At 39.1% G+C, this 20,626-nt stretch overlaps 1 protein-coding gene across 2 annotated transcripts; it reads right to left on the bottom strand.

Moving 5' to 3' along the window:
• Positions 1-2,325: 2,325 nt before the first annotated feature.
• syngr1a (synaptogyrin 1a) lies at positions 2,326-15,863 on the bottom strand. Of its 2 annotated transcripts, none has more exons than XM_038282261.1 (4): positions 15,514-15,863; positions 10,154-10,391; positions 9,938-10,083; positions 2,326-2,734 (listed from the first exon to the last, which is right to left on the bottom strand). In XM_038282261.1, exons 1-4 carry the CDS (start codon positions 15,613-15,615, stop codon positions 2,612-2,614), a joined length of 609 nt encoding a protein of 202 aa, XP_038138189.1. In that variant the 5' UTR covers positions 15,616-15,863; the 3' UTR covers positions 2,326-2,611. The 2 variants fall into 2 exon arrangements, with proteins under 2 accessions (XP_038138189.1, XP_038138190.1); XM_038282262.1 differs by lacking the exon at positions 2,326-2,734 and adding an exon at positions 5,252-6,916 and having other exon boundaries at positions 15,514-15,853.
• Between the last annotated feature and the right edge of the window lie 4,763 nt (positions 15,864-20,626).

Genomic DNA, 20,626 nt, shown 5'->3' with positions numbered 1-20,626 from the left:
TTCACTTTCATAGTGTTACTCAGACTCACAAGCAGCTTTCTAGGCTTTAGCTGTCTGACAGGCACCCTGAGTCACAGAACAGCAAATCCATAAACACCACCAGGATAGAGCTTGTTATTAATCGAAATAAAACTGGATCCAGGATTTCTGCTTCGAACCCTGCAAGTTGGAGCGTGTTAAGAATGAGTAAACTAATAAATGTGTCTCACTGGAGGGCCACACACTGGGCGCTGAGCCTGATCCACAGATGCTGCTGATAGACGAAAATAAAACACACAGCTCATCATTTAATACAGTTATAGCCACAGATTAAAGCACCATGAATTACAAAGAACATCTTGTCTCACTAGAAAATAGGAGCTGCTGAACAGCAGGAGGCGCTGTGCCTTAGAACAGCTGCTTTACACAAGAAAAGAGGCTCCAAACAAACACATTTGTCCTTTAAGACGGTTTTTCATTATTTTCTTTTCTCTAGTCCACAAAATATACACTTGGAGGGCGTGGGGGGGGGGGGGGCTCATATTATTGCTCATTTTACTTGACACATTAAAGTTAATGTTTAGTCCACAGTTTTGGTTTATAATTTATGTACTTGTACAGCAAGTTTGGAGAGAAGAATTAAGAAAAAAATTATATGTTCATAGGTTCTTAGCTCCTGCTGCAATAAGATCGAAATTGGTAAAAAAAAGAAAAAAGAAAAAAAAACACCCATCTTTTTTTTGGAAATACTTTTGTGAGGCTTAAAAAAGAGGACACTTATTAAAATCTTCGGAATTGTTAACTATGGAAGCCGAGAGCGGTCGTACTCAACTCCCCCCCCCCCTTTGCCCTCTCAAGATAATGACATAACTATCTTATCGTGGCTTAACAATGAATTGTTTTCTTGTGATAACGAGATCATTATCTCGTTATCACAAGAAAACAGTTATTGTGTCAGGTTTCTGTTTCTGTTATAGTATTCAGTCTTGCTTTACTCCTTGTTTTCTAGTGTTAGTGGTTTTCTTTTTATTTTGCTGTGTTTTTTTGTTTTTTTCCAGTTACTGTCCTAGTCTTGGTTCTGTTATGTTTTCTTTTGAGTGTTTAGTTTTTTTTTTCTCCATGTTTTATAGTCCTAGTAATTTAACATTGTGTTATTTCCAGTCTTCCAGGTTTCTATTTGTTGCTCTCTGCTGCCCTCTTGTGTTCTCCTTCTTCCCTAGCTCTTTCCCTCTTGTTCTGTGCACACCTGCTCCCAGTTTCCTCATTAGCCCCCTCTTTGCTTCAGTCTCCTTTAAAAGCCCTCTCTCTTCAGTTCCCCTTTGCTGGGTCCTCGTCAAACACTGCCAAACTTTGTCAAACTTCCTCCAACTCCGTCTTCCTGAGTCTTCCTCGTTGTGACAGTGATTCCCCTGACGTCTCCATGGTTTCTGGTTCGTTTTGACTCGTTTTTATGTTTGATTCTTTTGAATTTTTGGACTTCTGATTTCATGCTAGTTTGGACTTCGTTTTCAATATTGGATTTTTGGATAACCTGCCTTTGTTTTCAGCTTCCCTTTTTAATTAAATCTAAAGAAATTCACCTCTGCCTTCCTGCCTCTGTTTTTGGGTCAACACTCCATAACCAAATCCTGACATATTGATTTCTCAAGATAATCAGAATGAACCTGTATGAGTAATGAATGAGCCTGGCCAACAGTCCTGGATTTCCAGTCCATTCATGCCTGCTGTGCCCGTAGTTGTGCAGTCGTGGTACCGCGTATGCGCAGATCATATTTTTTTTAATTTCCTATTTCTTTTCACTCATAGTCAGGTCGTGGTGGATGATTGGATGCATGGAATACAGTAGAAACAAATCTGACTGTTTTTAAAATCTTTCATCAGGACCCGTTTTGGGGGGTTTAATGCATCTTATACCTGTTACAGGCATAACACTGGGGCTGTTCTGAAAACACCCGATGCTATAGCGCTGGAGGCATAGGTCTAATTGCTTATGACTCAGAAGTGGGAGCAAATCATCAAACCAACAACGTCTTCTCATTACCTAAACGTTAAACACAGGATCATTTACAGAATTACAAATAGGCTGCCATGACTTATAAATCCTCTCCCGCTATTGTGGTATAGGAGGATGTAATCAGGTTAAACAAACACAAATCATCTCATTATCACGAGAAAACAGCTTTCGTTTTCAATTAGAAAACCACCGTGAAAAAACATCTGAGGGACACGACCGCTCTCGGCTTCCGTAGTGAACAACTCCTAAGTAAAGCAAAATATTAATTCTTAAGAAATGGTTTTTTTTTTCCTGCTGGTAGAATTACTAAATGATTCCTAGGCTTTCATTGTGAACGTTTTCTGCACTAAGTGTAAGAAAGTCTGTGCGTCCCAGATATTGATCTCACACAGACACCATTGGCTGGCCTCTTGGATCACTGGTATAAAAGATCTACTGATTTACACATTTTGTAGTAAAAAAGATATATATCTTCCAGCTTTCTGAGCTTCGATTGTCTTCTGAGACAGATGAGTTTCATCAAACTAAACAGTTTGTTTCAAAGTGTAAAAAAACTGAATCCTGACATTTTTTGTACAAAGTTCAAGCCCCGCCCCTGGCTGTCACATGGCCATGGATTTACTCATATGTAGGAAAAGCCTCTGCAGACTCCTGTTGCTCAGGGTCGACGTAGTCCTGGTTGAAGATGACAGTGTCGGCTCCATGTTTGAACCTGTGAATGGCCAGCAGAGACTGGAGAGCCTGCAGACACACAGGACGACACAGCGTCACGTAGGAACGAATCAGAGAGGACATGGGAACAAAACATTACGGGAAAACAGACAACGTGGTTAAAACGTGAAAAATTAACAACGGGCCAATAATTAGGAATGAGCTTAACGCATTGACATGTTAAAAAGAGCAGAGTAAAAATTTTAAATCCTCACAATGAAGCGTTATCATGAGAAGAATGTGACAGATTATTGAGTTAGGAAGAACATGTTAAGATTTTTCATGTCAGAAGAATGTAATAGATGTTAACATGTTTGAATTCACATATTAAAATGTTAGGACCATGGGTTGGAGATGTAAAGTATAACAACATGACCAACATGTCATGAAAGATGTTTTTATGTCCCTTTGTTACACATCTCCCTACCTTGTTAACTTGCCTACAAGCTACATTTTCATTTACAAACACATGAGAATCCATCCTGTCCTGATTTCTCTTCAGGCCGTTTCAAACGGACCTAAAATAGAGTAGAATAAAATAGAACTTAACTTTGTCATTACACTGTCAACAAAATTAAATCTCCCATTTTAACCCATCCCCTTGGGGGGGCAGTGGGCTGCCATTGTGTGGCGCCCGGGTAGCAGTGTGGGGTTAAGGGTCTTGCTCAGGGACCCAGAGTGGAGGCTGTGGGGATCGAACAGGGTACTTGCAACTTTCTCAGAGTTTAAGCGCACTGCTCTAACCACTTGATCAACACTCCCCATCGCTAGACCAACACTCCCCCATCACGTTGGGTCGTCCAATCACGTTATAATATTGTGATTTAAATAGGACATAAAGCTGTGATGAAAGCAAGACACTGGAACTAAAACAGACATGGCAGTGCAGGTGGCTGCTAACACATTGTTTGTCTGAATCTATGACGTCGTCTTTCAAAGATTAAGACAAAGAGCATAAAAGGGTTAGTTTTTGTGGTTTCGCATGAAATCTGCAGCAATTGCTTTAGTTTCGGTGATTGGCCAAAAACAAAAATTTGGTAGATGGGCACTCGAATGTCTCTCCTTTCCCTGAACAAATTAGTTTGGAGCAGTCCTTGATTGATCATTTCTTGAACTAAACCTGACTGCAACACATTATCAGTGTGGTTTGCCAGGTCACTTTGTTCTATAACATGTGATATCAACATGATGAATGTTAACAAGTTAAAGGAAAGATACACAAACAATGTTAGCATGTCACAGAAAACCCAGAGGTGGCTTTTTGTAAAAAAAAAAAAAAAATCAGAACAGCTACAAGCAGGAGGGGGGTTACAACATGCATAGATATGAGAAGAAACCAGAGTTCATATGCAGAGACAGGTCTCACCGTTTATCCTTACTCCCAGACAAGTCAACAGGAACGTCTTGGAGAAGGTTCTAAGAAGTGTGCTATGCCATTCCACAACGCAAGAGGGACAATCACGATCTAGCTAGGATTGTGGGTGTCCGTGTGTCGGTTTGACAAGCTTGTTTGCGTCCACAACCCCCTCATCCAACGCCATATTTTAGCTTTGGGTGCAAAACCAACAGACCGTGACACAGAGCTAAAAACTAGTGTCCTGTACGGTGTCTGGGATAGTGTCCAAGGTGTGCCAGGAGTTGCGGACGGCACTACAGCCAGAGTTTCTGCCATTAAGTACCAAACAGGAAATACACATAGTGTAGAGCGGATTTAGAATTGACCAATCAGAGGCCTCCTTTCTCTCCTCCGTGCAACGCTATCTGGGGCAATGCCTGTGGTCACCTACAATTTTGGGGAGGTGCACCAGAGGGCTGCGGAAGGCGGAGGCGTATCTGCGTTAACTGCGACACACACGCAGACAACCTGGTTTCTGAGCATAAACCAGACTTCAGGTACACAACCTTTTAGATCATTTGGATCGACCTATCTGGACCCTGGAATATGAGTCTGGAACAGTCAAAAACAATGAAATATGAATGTTCTATAATTATAAACCTTGTGAAGAACTTTCTCCAATTCACAAAGTGTCTAAGATTCAAGGTAAAATTCCTGCTCTGAAAAAAGGAATCCAGACCACAACAAAAACACGGCGAGGATATCAGGAGCAGGACGAACATATCAGAACTACAACCAGAAGGAGTGGTTAGTAGCATGGCTGAAACTACACCTCACTCAGATAGAAGAGCAGGAGCCAGACAGAACCAACCAAGGGACATGATTCTGGATCTGCTAAAACAGCTCAGGTTCTTTAGTCAATGCAGTTCACAGCTGGATGGATCGGTTGCTACTGGCAGCAGCAGGGCGACCTCAACCCGCTGGATGGATGTTGTTCTGATGGGCCAGACCGAGAAACACTAATAACCAGTTAAACAATGTGTCTGAAGATGTTTGGATTATTACAAGATGGGGAACTGGCGACACCTGGTGGTGATTAAAGGTAGTAGTAGTAGTTTTTAACTTTAACATCCACACAGATCTACTCTTCCACAGCCCCCAGGCCTGACACCAGGTATACTTCCTTTTAGGATGTTACGTCAGCACACGGCTAAACTGTACAGTTGTTTAATTGTCATATTACATCAGAACACTCATGACAGAATCATACCATCAACATGTTACAGACAGTAAGGATGAATGAGGTCTGACCACACAGCAGGCTGCGCCTAACCTGGTTATGATTGATTATCTGCTCTAACCAAACCATCTACCCGCTCAGCACTTAGCCAGGTTTAATACATCAGTTCAGCTCATGGTAAACCAGGTGGAGCAAACAGGATTATAGATGAGGAACCACAAACGGTGATCCCGCCCTGCACAGATAATCTGGTTGGAAAAACAGAAGCAGGAGAAAATTTAAATTTGTCTCAGTTAGAGGCTTCATCAGTTACAGACGAGGCTCTCCCTGTCCAGCAGCAAAGGTTCTGTTCAGATCATTTTACTAGACCTTAATTTTACCCATCAACCAGATGCAGAATTTCAGATATTTCTCAGAAAACAAAACTTCTTCAAAAGCTTTTGACGTTTCCATACATTAGTTCTCACAGTGCCAGGGACAGCACTGGAGAAACAATCTAGAACTAAGTAAAAATTCCTTATATTAAGTATATTTACCCTTAATTTGAGTTTGTAAATGAGCTAGTTTGCCAAAAGAATGATTATTTTTACTCTTAAAATAAGATAATTAGATAACATACACTTTAAATAAGACAATGCGGTTGTGTTTTCCTATTTTAAGTGTAAATGGTCTTGTTCCATTGGCCAAATTTCTCTTTTACCTCCTCAATCCAAGAACAAATGCACTTATTTTAAGAAAAAAAGAGTCATCTAGATTTCCATTTTTTCCAGTGAGGTAACGTCTGTCAGCATGAGATTGAAGTTCCTGCTGTGTAGTTCAGACTTCTGCTGTGTCCCAACTTCCGCCCTAACCCCTCAACCACTATATAGAGTGAAGACTATATAGTGGACTTTATAGTGAACTCAGAAAACTGATTTTATTCTGTCTTATTATATTTTTTAACATTATTTAATTCCATTATACTTAAAATCTTATTCGTATCTCCCCTATAAACAGTTGCGCTGCAAGAAAAGAATCTACTGCAAGAGATTAATAAAGTAATTCTGATTCTGGATGTATTATCATTATTATTTTTTTCTTCTGCTCTGTGCCTGCACCATCTTTGTTCTTTTGAGCTCTTGGAAAGCATTCTGGGATATATCTGCACTTTTCCAGGTACCTTTTTTATCCACTAGACAATTGGACACTCATTAAACATGGCGTAACCCCTATAAAGTGCTCTAGACAGCGGTTAGAGCGGACATTCGGACACAGCCTTCAACTTAGTGGATCCTTTAACATGCATTCATTTTACCGCCATGGGGCGACTGCTCTGCTTGCACACTGCGTTTAAGAATACTGTCTCTGTGGTAAAAATCAGCATCCAGCTTTACATTCAGAGTTCATGATTTGATCTTAAGCATCTTGCGAGAAAATCTTTCTGTTGCTGGAGCAACAAGAAGGCACTTTTGTATAACAGGCGCTTGAGGTGACCGACCAAACGGAGAAATTAATGTGTAAAAATGCTTGTCCCCGATTGGCTGTGTGGAAAAGGTGAGGCTTTGTTTCAAGAAAGAGGAGGCGTGAACAGTTTGTTGTACTCTTCTTCATACGAGACTCTCTTGAGACGCTCCAAAGACAGCAGACTGACTCCTCCCTGCATAGATCATAGGGATAACAACACGGAACGAAGAGCAACAAGGAACAAGATGGAAGCCAACGGAACATGGAAAAACATGGAACACAAGACAACAACATGGAACAACACGGAAAATGGTGTCACAGCGTGGAACAAAGGATAAACATAGAATAACGAGACGAAATGTTAAGCAACGACGCATGAATATAAAGATTATGAACATGCATGAACACAGAACAGAATGCATAATGCACAAAAAACAAAACAAAAAAAAACATACAAGAACAAACCAGGGCAAGAAAAAACACCACAAAATAAAAAATAAATAAATAAAAACATGGAACGGTAACAGAATAACATCACGGAGCAGATCCGCAGGACAGAGAGCATCAGACACATCAGACGGAGACGAGATATAAACCCATAAGATAACAAATACAAACATAGAGGAAAACAAAAAGAGGAAATGTGTCAGTTCTGGCATGTGATACAAATGATCATTTTATAATTTAAAAACTTTCTATGATAAAGATTTAAGAACACCGATATGAAGCACTACATTGTCAAAAAGCTGAAGTTAATAACCAGTGATATATGAATGAATAGAGGGATCAAAACAAAGATAAGTTAGACTTTCTTTGTGTAACCTGCCATTAACAAACCAGGCCTTCGCTTAGAGATAACCAGAACCACAGTGATTCAGATGGAACCCAAAAAAACATTTGCTTTGACTCCATCTGTCATTCAAATTTTAAGACATTAAAAAAGTAAACAAAATTTGTTCTTTAATTTGGAGAGAATTAACGTCATCGGAAGTTGACAATATGGCTCTGTTCAAAATCCTGGGCTGCATCCTGCAAGGACGCGGTCTACCTAGACTGGATCCTTCCAAGTACGTGAAAATAAGGAGGCCGGAAAAGTTTTGGCTGTGAATTCTAACAGGTCTACCCTTCGGCGGGTTTTACTGCCGTACACTCTGTTGCTTAGCAACCGTGAAAGTTGACACACAAAGCAGGAATTAAAAAAAAGAAAACCGAAGTTTTCAAAACTGTTTGTTTATTTATTTATTTTTTAAAGTTAAAGTGAACAAAGACTACATTAACAAGAATCCAGAGTGGAATAAAGGTTCCAACCACCGGGAGCAGGAACAAATAAAATCAAATGTAATGATAGAAACCTTAGTCAGTTAAATAACCTGCTGCTGTCATTCTGCACATCTCTGATGTTGCTGCTATTTTCAAATATCCATTACTGGAAAAATGTCCATAGCTGCATATTGGTTATTTATTCTCCAGTTTTATATTGTTAAAACACTTTACAGTATTTTATTGTTTATATTTTAACTCTTCCCTATTATGTTATTCTTATACATTTCTCTAAGGTCCTCATTTGTGTGACCATTTTCAATAATCTTTCTGCTGCTGTAAATTTGCCCATTGTGGGACAATAAAGGGATTTTCTATTCTATTCTATAAAAGGGGTAGAAAGATATAAGTCAATCTAAAAAATGTATGTATAAAATATATATATCTGCAAAATCTCTAATATTCAACAACAAAAAATACTTAGTTAAGCATATTGTGAAAAACAGCAATAGAAAAATTTAAATCCAATCAGATTTATAGTCCCCACCCTGCAGATATATTAGAATCTGTCCTGAAATTACAGCTGAACTCATTTAAACAGTAACAGATAAAACCTTTAGATAAACCAAACATTACCGCCACATATCTGACTCTATAACCATTAAAACAACTATTTTCATTCATTTCAGACGGAACTATTCACAGAGTTGTATTATATTAAACTGAACTTCCAACTTTCACCACTGTTCTGCGACAAGTAACCTTTCCTCTGATCACGGAGCAAATCACAGCTTGCTTGGTTTCGCAATAAATCCTGGGATATCCAAGAATACCGAGGATACATCGGACCCATCCTTCAAAATCGGGCAAAAAGAAGGACGCATTTTAAGGTTGCATAACGAGGACTCTTGGAATCTGACCAGACCTCGGCGCCGCGCTATGACGTAATCGGCCTTCAAATCTGGCCTTCTAAGGACGCGTCCCAGGATTTCGAACAGAGCATATAAGTGGTTTTAATAAAAAGGTAGTAGCAGGAAGTCCCCATATGAGAAATAAACTAATTTGTACGGCTTTGTAAACACAAGAAATTACCAGAATTACTTCCCCTGCAGGGGAGCGTGCATCGCCCTAAACTCCCGCACATTGATGACAAAACAGATTGAAATATGATCGAAAAGGTACATTTCAAACATATTCGTAATGATTTAATTTTTCTTATACATGAATGCCTTAAAATGGATAATTTTGAATAACAGATACAATCAAATTAATAGGATTTTACTTAAATAGAGACAAGTTTCAGTCGATGTGAGATGAATAAATTATGGATGCCAATTCCTGATTGCGCTCTCAGCACCATTCTAGATCATTTCTAAGATTTTATTTGTTAAACGTAGAATCTGGAACCTGCAGAAGATTCCCTCCCCTCCTTATTTTCACATTTATTGTCCCAGACTTATGAAACTCACACCACAATCACAGAGAGCAGGTATGATTATGTGGAGAACCTTGCATAATTATAAACACGTTATTTCTCAAACTAAGCAGGGGAGGGAGATCTTGGCAACTTAGAACTTGGAACCTGCGGAAATTCCTCTCAAATCAAGTTGTCTTTTTTTTAAGAAGGGGATGATTTTTTATATTTTTTTAAGAAGGGGGAGGCCATCCCCCCTCAACTCGATTACTGAGGGTGACATAATCTATGCCAGCATGGGAAACAGGTGATCTCTCTTGGTACCCAAGAACATACCCTGAAAATGTGTTTAGACCTCCCATTAAGCTAATTAATATTTTTAATAAAAAGGTAAACTTAAATTGAGCTGAAAATGTCCTTGTAAAATTTAAACTTCTAGTGCAATACTTAAAAATACAAAAGAGAGAAAATATGTTACTAAAAACATTGGTTCTGTCTGACCAACAGGTGGCAGCAGAACGAATCTGCTCAGCTGCATACCCAGGTAAAGATGGAGAAGAAGCAGAAAAAGATGGTGGCTCTGGCGGCGTCGGCACCTTCGTTGAGAGGGTTGTCTTCAGGTTTAGAAAACTGCCACTGATTGGCCAGAAAGCAGAAACCCACAAACCAGATGAGAGACCAAAACGCTGTGGAGAGAAAATGCACATTATATGATGAAATCAATAGTGAACTAAAGCAGGGCTGGTGGGATCTTACCAGACACCCCGATGTCCACCATGACAGCCTTCTTCCTGTCCTTCACTCCACTGATCTGAGGAAAATATACATCCAGGGCCAGGAAACCTGCACTGCAGAGGAAACACAGTGTTCCCATGGCAACGGCATAGTTACAGGCATTCTGGTTGCGGTTGAAGATGCAGTACTCCTCCACCTCCTCAGGGCGGTTGACATAGCCCTCGTTAGCAACACATCCCAGGATAACGATGGAGAAGAGCTGGAGGCAAGAAGGAGGCAGTTAGGTCAATGCTAACAGATCCTATTAGACATCTAACCAGCTAACCAGAGAAAAGTTTAAAACTCCGTAATTCACAGAGAAAATTTGCTGTGGTCCTACTGAGAAATAAATATGAGTGGTCTAGTGTTTAAATCCCTAAATCACAATATAGAGCGAAGCTAATATATTGGACCTTATAGTGAACTCTATAGTTAACGGATCGTTCGGACAGATGATCACTACTTTTTCCCCCCGTTGGTCACGTGACTCTGCCTCCTCACAAGGTGCCTGTGCCATCTTTGATATTTGTTGCTGTCGGGTAGCGACAGTTGGCCGCTGTGACTACAAAATCCCCTGCAGCGCAGCAAACACAGGTAAATTCATTGAATTACCAGTAATATTCCCCACATTTCGATGACCTAAGTGTCCAAAACTGCTAATTAGGAATCACATTCTTAAGTTTGTTTATATACAATTTCAAGTAATTTCAACTCTTATTTTTGAAATTTTGACACAAGATATTGTTTTTCCAAATGGGAACACATACACCTCTAAAATCAAACATCAACATAATTTAGCACAAAAAAAGGGGTAGATATGTACTGGCATTATGCTGTTAGTGTAAATCCTAATTATTTTTCTTTCCAGCTTTTTATTGTCATTACATGGTCAAAAGCAAAGAAATGAACTCTTTGCATTTAACCCGTCCCCTTGGGGAGCAGTGGGCTACCACTGTGCGGCGCCAGGGGAGCAGTGTGGGGTTAAGGGTGTTGCTCAGGGACACAGAGTGTCAGACCGTGGGAGTGGGGCTTGAGCTCAGAACCTCTGGATTTAAATTGCAATGCTCTAACCACTAGGCCGCCACTCCCCAATCAAAATGGAAAATGTAGGAAAGATACAGAAGATCCTTCCTGCCCTCAGCTATCAACACCTACAACACCTGCTTAGGAAATAACTTATGAGTTAGAGCAACATTTAATCTCCCTTTGGGATTAATAAAGTATTTTTAATTGAATTGAATTGAATATGCAACCTCCATGCACGTATGCTGCTTTTCTTTGCTTCAGTGGTGAAACACTGGGTGCTCCAAGCTGCCCACTGATGCCTAAACAATGGATAAAAAGTACAAGTCCACTTTCATTGTAACGCACATTTGATGAATATGATTAGTCATTCTTAATTTGTAGAGAATCACCCACACGATTGACCTTAATCATCTCCGCTTCTTAAACATGTAAAGTAAAATGTATCTAACATGTTCCTGAAATGTTAACAGGTTCCCATATAATTCCTGCTTAACATGGCTGAACTATTATTTTGTTTTATCTGCAGAACTTCATTGAGCTTTGTTTCAGACCCCCACATAGCCAAAAATCCAGCAAATCACATTTTAGTTGTTTTTTTTTTAAATACACTGCTTAAAAAATAGTGGGGACACATACACAAGATAATAAAACTTATATTAAATCAAACTTCCATGAAAAAAAATCTGTCCAAAAAGGATTGGCAACTAGCAAGACACTCAATAAAGTAGTGCTTCTGCAGGTGAGGAGTTCACTTTCTGGTTTATGTATTGGTCACTTTTGAAAGTTGGTGGTGCTTTCACACTCATGGTAGCTTGAGACAGACTCTACAACCCACACAAGTGGTTCTGGTAATGCAGCTCATCCAGGATGGCACATCAATGCGATCTGTGGCAAGAAGGTTGACTGTATGTATGTCTGCGTAGTGTCCAGAGGCTGGAGGCACAACCAGGAGACGTGGAGGAGGCCTTAGGAGGGCAACAACCCAGAATATGACTTCTACAGAAGTCATTTTCTACTAAAGCGTCTGATGTGAAGCGGGCGCTGTACCGGCCCGTCGTGGTGAAGAGAGAGCTGAGTCAAAAAGCAAAGCTCTCGATTTACCGGTCATTTTACCGATTTACGTTCCTACCCTCATCTATGGTCATGAACTTTGGGTCATGACCAAAAGAACGAGATCGCGGATACAAGCGGCCGAAATGGGTTTCCTCCATAGGGTGGCTGGGCTCTCCCTTAGAGATAGGGTGAGAAGCTCGGTCATCCGGGAGGGACTCGGAGTAGAGCCGCTGCTCCTCCACGTCGAGAGGAGCCAGTTAAGGTGGCTCGGGCATCTGGTTAGGATGCCTCCTGGACGCCTCCCTGGTGAGGTGTTCCGGGCACGTCCCACCGGGAGGAGACCCAGGGGAAGACCCAGGACACGCTGAAGAGACTATGTTTCTCAGCTGGCCTGGGAACGCCTTGGGGTTCCTCCTGAGGAGCTAGAAGAAGTGGCGGAGGAGAGGGAAGTCTGGGCCTCCCTTCTTAGGCTGCTGCCCCCGCGACCCGATATGTATTTTAAAGGAATAGTACACCCAAAACATGATTAGCCTTCATTTTCTACTCACCCCCATGCTGAACAACACTCTGGAGTACTTTTTTGATATCTCAAATGCATCTGGAGATCTGGGAGGCTTCTTGCTGTCTGCTGACATTCAAATAATGGAGGTCTATGGCGCCCGAGGCAGAAAGGTCCATAAAAGTCCACAAAAAACGTGTCAATATTCCTCCATACTGCTCGTCCAATGTATTCCAAGTGTCCTGAGTGGGTAGCGTCCAGAATTTACTCGAAACGAAGTCATTTAGAATGTTTTTAGAGCATAAACAGTAGTGTATAGGATTTCCTAAAAGCGCGTTCATGACGCTACGGAAGCCGGCAGACCAAACCAGATGAAAGTGCGCATTCAGCGTCTGCTCTGCCAATAATGCAAGTGTAGAAGAAGAAATGTGCTGTTTACCTGTGCAAAGAAAGAAACAACGAAAGAAAAATGTCTGAGGACTTCAGTGTTGAGGAAGAGCATGAGTTCTTTGCCGAGCTGAATGCGCACTTTCATCTGGTTTGGTCTGCCGGTTTCCATAGACTCGTGAACGCGCTTTCAGGAAATCCTATACACTACTGTTTATGCTCTCAAAACATTCTAAATGACTTCGTTTCGAGTAAATTCTGGACGCTACCCACTCAGGACACTTGGAATACATTGGACGAGCAGTATGGAGGAATATTGACACGTTTTTTGTGGACTTTTATGGACCTTTCTGCCTCGGGCGCCATAGACCTCCATTATTTGAATGTCAGCAGACAGCAAGAAGCCTCCCAGATCTCCAGATGCATTTGAGATATCAAAAAAGTACTCCAGAGTGTTGTTCAGCATGGGGGTGAGTAGAAAATGAAGGCTAATCATGTTTTGGGTGTACTAATTCTTTAATATCTGACATTTTGGTGGTGCTTGAAGATCCCACATAAAGTTGAAGCTTAGGGGAAAAAAAAAGTTTGAGAACCAGTGGTCTACATTATGATGAGGACAGAGGTGTGACGGACCAAACTGGACCTCCTACCGCTGTCACAGTGAAGATGTTTCTCAGGACAGTTTCCTCAAAAGGTCACTTTTTTTTTTTTTTTGAGGACCTTGGATCCATCAAACATCAGTAGAGCTTATTCAGATGGGTCAAGCCGGGACATAGGGCCTTCCTTCTTCTGCTGTTATAATCCCTGCAGGTTAGCAGGCTGACTTCTGTAACCATGTAACCACAGTCATGTCATATCTGGATGGAGCTTAAGAAGTAAAGTTACATCATCCAATGTGTTTAATAAACTACCTCATCAACAATCTGTATGTGAAGATGGTTCAGGTTTCTTCTCCATCTGAACAACAAACGTCGGATCAAAGTTCTCCTTCATATGGTAATTATCAGAACCAATTGGGTACATTTCTCTGTCCAGTTAAAGCAAAGTACTCTGAAACAACAAGCGTTTATTCAACAGGTCTTGTGCTCAGCCTCAGGAATGTTAAAGCTGGTCTCATGACTGAGTCACACTTACGCATCTGAAGCTAGAGGAACACAAACTGACCGGCCTCAACTCACAGAGTCACAGAACAGATCCAAAGTCATCTACAGAGCCACAAAGGAAAAATATAAATCATCTAAATCATGTGAGATGGGTCACTTAGATTATAATCTTAGCTGAGTCAGAGGAACCTGAGGATCTTTACAAAAAGAAAAAAAAACAGTAAGTTACCCATAGTTCAAAGTTGAATCTGATATATGCAATCTTAAAGCTAAAGATTAGGGTCAAGGTAAGGAGGCCTTCCTACCTCAAAGAATCAGGGTCCCTAAAAATGGATTTGTCTTTTTAATTTTAGAGGAAACATCTAAACATCTTCTGCCTCTCCAAGATGAGTTAGCTTCAGTGCTGAGTGCTGGAAACTGTTTACTTTGTCAAATTATAAATCTAAATCTGCAAGGAGTGGAAGTCATTTTAGACTGAAAGTTCGATCTATTACAGTAGTAGCAATTTAAAATTTCCTCACTTTCCTAAGGTTCCTTTTTTAAACATCAATATTTGTACTAAAATATTCTTACTGTAGTGATATGTGGACTTTAAGATCTAAATAGAAGTGCCTTCTCCTGGTCAGACAGTTGGCTGCCATTCGACTGTCATTTGACTGTGAAGGGCCATTTTGGCTGCTTATCTATCTATCTATCTATCTATCTATCTATCTATCTATCTATCTATCTATCTATCTATCTATCTATCTATCTATCTATCTATCTATCTATCTATCTATCTATCTATCTATCTATCTATCTATCTATTGCATGTCATGTTTGGTAACCATTACTTGTAGGATCACACCTATGATGCAGAAGCACAGCATTCTATTGCACCTTCCTCTGTGTTTCAGCTGCAGGTGACTGAGAAGCAGAGGAAACAATAGTTCTGGTTTCCACTGTGCAGCTTCCAGCATGAACCAAACAAGAAGTTTCAGTATCACTGATCTGAGTACATCGATAGATCTCTGAGGCTCTCTGACCCACGGGTTTTTACAGATGTTTGCAGATGTTCAGATGGAGGTTTAGCCTCAGTTTTCTCGGAAGGTTTCTGATTTCGGCCAAGCCAAGCAATCAGAGGGAGGATTCCTATACCAAAATCCCACCATGTCCATCATACCTCTATAGATTGTTAGGAACCAAACCATAGCTGATTAAGTTCACACCTGTAGCAGTCCCCAGGTGGTTCCACCCCTTCTCTAACTGACAGCTGACATCATCATTAGACTCACCCAGCAGAGGATCCTGACCACCGTCTGAGGCTGCCTGATGAAGGTCAGAGGATCGAAGGCACCGCCGGCCTTCCCCGCCCCATACGCCTGGAACCCGTCCATCCACGCCGGCTGCTGACTCCAGCCCAGCCCACAGCAGTTCAACCTACCTCCACAAACTTACTGGTAGAGTCTGTTCTGACAGGCTGCTGCCAGTTTACTGCACCAGTTCAGTCCAGTTGGCCTGTTGATAAGAATTTATCTCCTAACTGGTTTGTTCTCTCTTCTTCCTCTTGTCTGCTGTTATAAACTGCTCAGTAATCTGCACTAATCCTCTTCATCCTCCCTTCATGCCTCAGGGTTTTAACTCCCTCAGTAGTGTCTGATAGGCTCAGGACTGACTCCGGCCAGCTCCACCAATCACACACAAACCTGCATCATGGGTTGGGATGGTGGGAAGCAATATCCAGTTAGACTGAAAGAGGTGGAGTTGCTGTCTTGAAAAAGAAGAACTGCCTGGACGCCTCAACTCAGGACATCCCTTCATATTACCCTCCATGTATTTTTTTCGCCTCAATAAAATCAATAGTTTTTTTTTTTTCAAATATCATATATTTTTGAATATTTCTTATTTAGTTTTGGTTGGTAACTGTTAAATAAAAGAATCCTGTTTTTCTTACATTGTGTGTGAAAACTGCTTTTTTAAACAGATCTTTTGAAGTGAGGTATTGTGAAGGTACCACTTCCTGCACAACCGCCCACATTTGTGCAGGTAAGTTGGAGCAGTTTTCATGTGGAGTTAGGCTGGAGAACCCTCCAAGTTGTATTAATATTGGAAATTGTTTGTTTGTCATCTCAGGCTCCAGCTCCCCCAAGAACCAAAATATGAGTTAACAACATATTTCATTCAGATAAGTCCATCAACCAGGCAAGAAATCTCACTAAACTTCCCAGATCAAACATGAGTGGAGTAAATAAACATGGCCGACAATTCACAATCAATAGAGATAATTCCTAAACTAATTTTGACCTAATTATTACTCTGTTTGGTAAACTGGTGTTTTCTTTTTTCCTGTGGAAACATTTTCTGATTGACTTATGGAAGAGGATTAGGAAAAAAAAAAAAGTTTAGTGATTTTAAAATTTTATTTCAATTTAGTATTGGAAAAAAAGTCAGAATTCTGGCTTTAATCTCAGAATTCTGACTTTAATCTCAGAATTTTGACTTTAATCTCAGAATTCTGACAGAGAACAAACATGTTAGCATCAAGCCATAGCCATGTCTGTTTTAGAGACTAGCTCTCTTGTTTTAATGACCTTCTGCTCCTCCATTAATGAGGGGACGCCTCTGGCACGTAAAAGTTGACTAATTCGGTAATTTTCCACGAATGTGTCACTGGCCACCTCAAACAACTCACATCTTTGTCAGTGAAGCTGAGTGCTCCACATCTCTTCCTTCATTGTGCCCATCTACATTAAGATCCACAATTCTGAGATTAAAGTCAGAATTCTGAGAAAAAGTCAGAATTCTGAGATTAAAGTCAGAATTCTGAGATTAAAGTCAGAATTCTGAGATTAAAGTCAAAATTCAGAGATTAAAGTCAGAATTCTGAGATTAAAGTCAGAATTCTGAGATTAAAGTCAGAATTCTGAGATTAAAGTCAAAATTCTGAGATTAAAGTCAGAATTCTGAGAAAAAAAGTCAGAATTCTGAGATTAAAGTCAAAATTCAGAGATTAAAGTCAGAATTCTGAGATTGAAGTCAAAATTCAGAGATTAAAGTCAGAATTCTGAGAAAAAAAGTCAGAATTCTGAGATTAAAGTCAGAATTCTGAGATTAAAGTCAGAATTCTGAGATTAAAGTCAAAATTCAGAGATTAAAGTCAGAATTCTGAGATTAAAGTCAGAATTCTGAGATTAAAGTCAAAATTCTGAGATTAAAGTCAGAATTCTGAGATTAAAGTCAGAATTCTGAGATTAAAGTCAGAATTCTGAGAAAAAAAAGTCAGAATTCTGAGATTAAAGTCAAAATTCAGAGATTAAAGTCAGAATTCTGAGATTGAAGTCAAAATTCAGAGATTAAAGTCAGAATTCTGAGATTAAAGTCAGAATTCTGAGATTAAAGTCAAAATTCTGAGATTAAAGTCAGAATTCTGAGAAAAAAAGTCAGAATTCTGAGATTAAAGTCAGAATTCTGAGATTAAAGTCAGAATTCTGAGATTAAAGTCAAAATTCAGAGATTAAAGTCAGAATTCTGAGATTAAAGTCAGAATTCTGAGATTAAAGTCAAAATTCTGAGATTAAAGTCAGAATTCTGAGAAAAAAAGTCAGAATTCTGAGATTAAAGTCAGAATTCTGAGATTAAAGTCAAAATTCAGAGATTAAAGTAAGAATTCTGAGATTAAAGTCAGAATTCTGGGATTAAAGTCAAAATTCTCAGATTAAAGTCAGAATTCTGAATTTTTTCCCATATTAAAATGAAATAAAATTTAAAAATCAGTTAACTTTTTTTTTTCAGTGGCCCTAATCCTCTTCCGTATTGACTACATGTCACATTTAACGTGTTATGTTTGCATCTGTACTCAGGGAAAACTTCAGGAACAGGATATCCTCTGAGAAAATTCAACATGTTGGATTTCCTGTTTGTAAGTCGAAATAAAAAAAAATAAAATAAAAATCAATCCAGAAATAGCACTTAAAAATAAAAAATAAAAAAAAAGATTTTTTATGCAAGAAGTAACTTTAGAGAAAGATTTTTTTTTAACTATTCTTTCTATTTATTTTTATTTTATTTGCATATTTTATGTTTTCAACTTTGAGCTATTTAAATTCCCTTCTGTTGGAATTTTTTTATTGAATTTTTTTTTTGCATTTTATTGATAAAGTTTCCTTTATTTAGAACCTAACACAAACATTTGCTCTTGATGCATTAGTTGACCAATGAAAATATTTTTGCTCACTTCCAGCTGACCACTAGTAGTTTAAAATAATGTATTTCATAAATTTGACTTAAGAAAACAGCAAAAAGTATTCTCAGTTTGATTTTTAAATCAGATTTATTTATTTACATTTACAAAAGGTGATTAGTTGTGGTATCCCCCCCAAAAAAGTAGAATATTTAAAAAACTTGTAATTTGCTTGCAACAACAGAACAAAAATGCGCTCCATACTTCATTATATCAACCAGTCTCTGTTGGACTTCTGTCTCTGTAACACTCATTTCACACAAAGACGATGTTTACAGACAGAGGCATGACTGTCACATGGGTTCCAAGTGTTACCCGCTGTGGTCCATTAAAGGAAGTGAAGCACAGCTAGTTAGTGGTTTTGATAGATGATTAATTATTGGGTTAAAGTCCAAAGTAAGAAGAACCTGGTGGACAACATCAAATTTAAATGCAATAAAACAAAAGACAGCAGCAGCTTACACTAATATGATTTTATTGTATTCACAGCTTTACTGTCTAATTTATGTCCAAGCGTTAACTTCAACACTGATTCCATGTAATTTAAAACTTCCTCCTCATGTCTGTTATATGAACAGACATGAGAAAGTGTTTTACTACACCTGCATCAACATTCTGCCATCTCCATACTTCATGCAAGCTTCCAGTTTTCCCCTCCAAACATGATGAAGATGATAATCATTTAGTTTCTAGAGACCTGAGAAAATGCATTTGCAACCTGAAGTCAAACCTTTATGATACGTTTTCAATAATGACTTCCTCCTCTCAGAGTGTCCTTTCTGCTAACGTTATAGGGGTGTAAATAATAATCGTTTTGTATCGATGCATCGATCCAACAGCCGACGATCCGATGCATCGACACGTCCGCAAGAGAATCGATTGATGTTTTTTTTTCCTCCGGTCTATTTTTATCCATTTGCTTCTGGGCGTAATTCTCCCTCCCGTGCTGCGGCGGCGCTAAACCTATTTTGCCCTCCTACCTCGCTTCCTGAATCATTGGGTCAGGAAATTGATACTGAATCGAATCGCCATGATGGATGTGATTTACACCCCTATAACGTTAGTACAGGATTTTTTTCTGTCTATAATGTCTTTTTCTAACTAGCTGCATCTTAAGTTATAAACTTTCGTCTTTGGACTGATTTCATACCAACATTCAAGTGTGTAACTTTGTAATGAAAATTGGTGGGGACACTCGGGTGGAGGCTGATGGACCTACATTTACTCAACCCGAACGTTTTCATTAGATTTTTATATTTTTCATAAATGAGCTCAAACATATATTTATTAAATGCTCTCTTATTTTTGAGAACACAAGAGTACCACAATACAATATATTTATAGGTAGGTAGACAGATGCCTTTTAGCGCATTACACATTTAGAGCCCCAAAAACATTAATGTATAAAAGAATAACAACTGATTTCGGTGCCAGTATCGATAAATCATGCCTCCCTAGAAGTACAATTTTAATTCCATCCAGAAAAATATGGATATGCTGCATTTTAAATATAGCATAGCATATTTTCTTTCTTGTAAACTTTCTGGTACACTTAGAGATATATTTTGTTGCATGTTGCAATAAAATATATCTCTAAATATATATAAATCTGTTTCACCTTTAAATCTGCAGCTCTGCCTACTTCTCTCTGTACTCTGTTTAAAAAGATCCACGAACTTCTCTACTAATATCATGATGCCAGAAACAAAATGTCAAGATACTGTATGTAGAAGCTCTGCAGTCTGATTCTGTCTGTGCAATAAGAAAAATTGTAAAATAAATAAATATGCGAGGTCCTTTTAAGCTGTTTTGTGTTATTTTTTAAACACCAAGAGAATCTGTCTTTTTCCAGCTTGTGTCAGTTAAGCCTGACAGAAATAAAAGTCAGAAGTATTTATCATTTTTCACTGCTGATATAAGAGGACGGAAACTGGCTGATAGCAGGACACAAACATTAAGATTTCCAGAAAAGATGAGAGAGTAGACTCTCTGCTAAATCCTGTTCTAATGTAAAATATGACAGATTACTGGATTAAAGAAATTTCTAGTATACTACATGCTATCACACATAAAATTTTTTGAGAATTTGGAAACAGTTGCTGTTTATTTCCTAAACATATGGGAGGAGGGGAGGAGAGAATGGATATTTCAGCTGCCTGGAATATTCC

Source organism: Cyprinodon tularosa, unplaced genomic scaffold, assembly GCF_016077235.1.
Source record: "Cyprinodon tularosa strain WSP-4 unplaced genomic scaffold, ASM1607723v1 ctg104, whole genome shotgun sequence".
Taxonomy (NCBI): Eukaryota; Metazoa; Chordata; class Actinopteri; order Cyprinodontiformes; family Cyprinodontidae; genus Cyprinodon; species Cyprinodon tularosa.
Note: the sequence above shows the minus strand (reverse complement) of the source record. Positions and strands in the feature narration are given on the sequence as shown.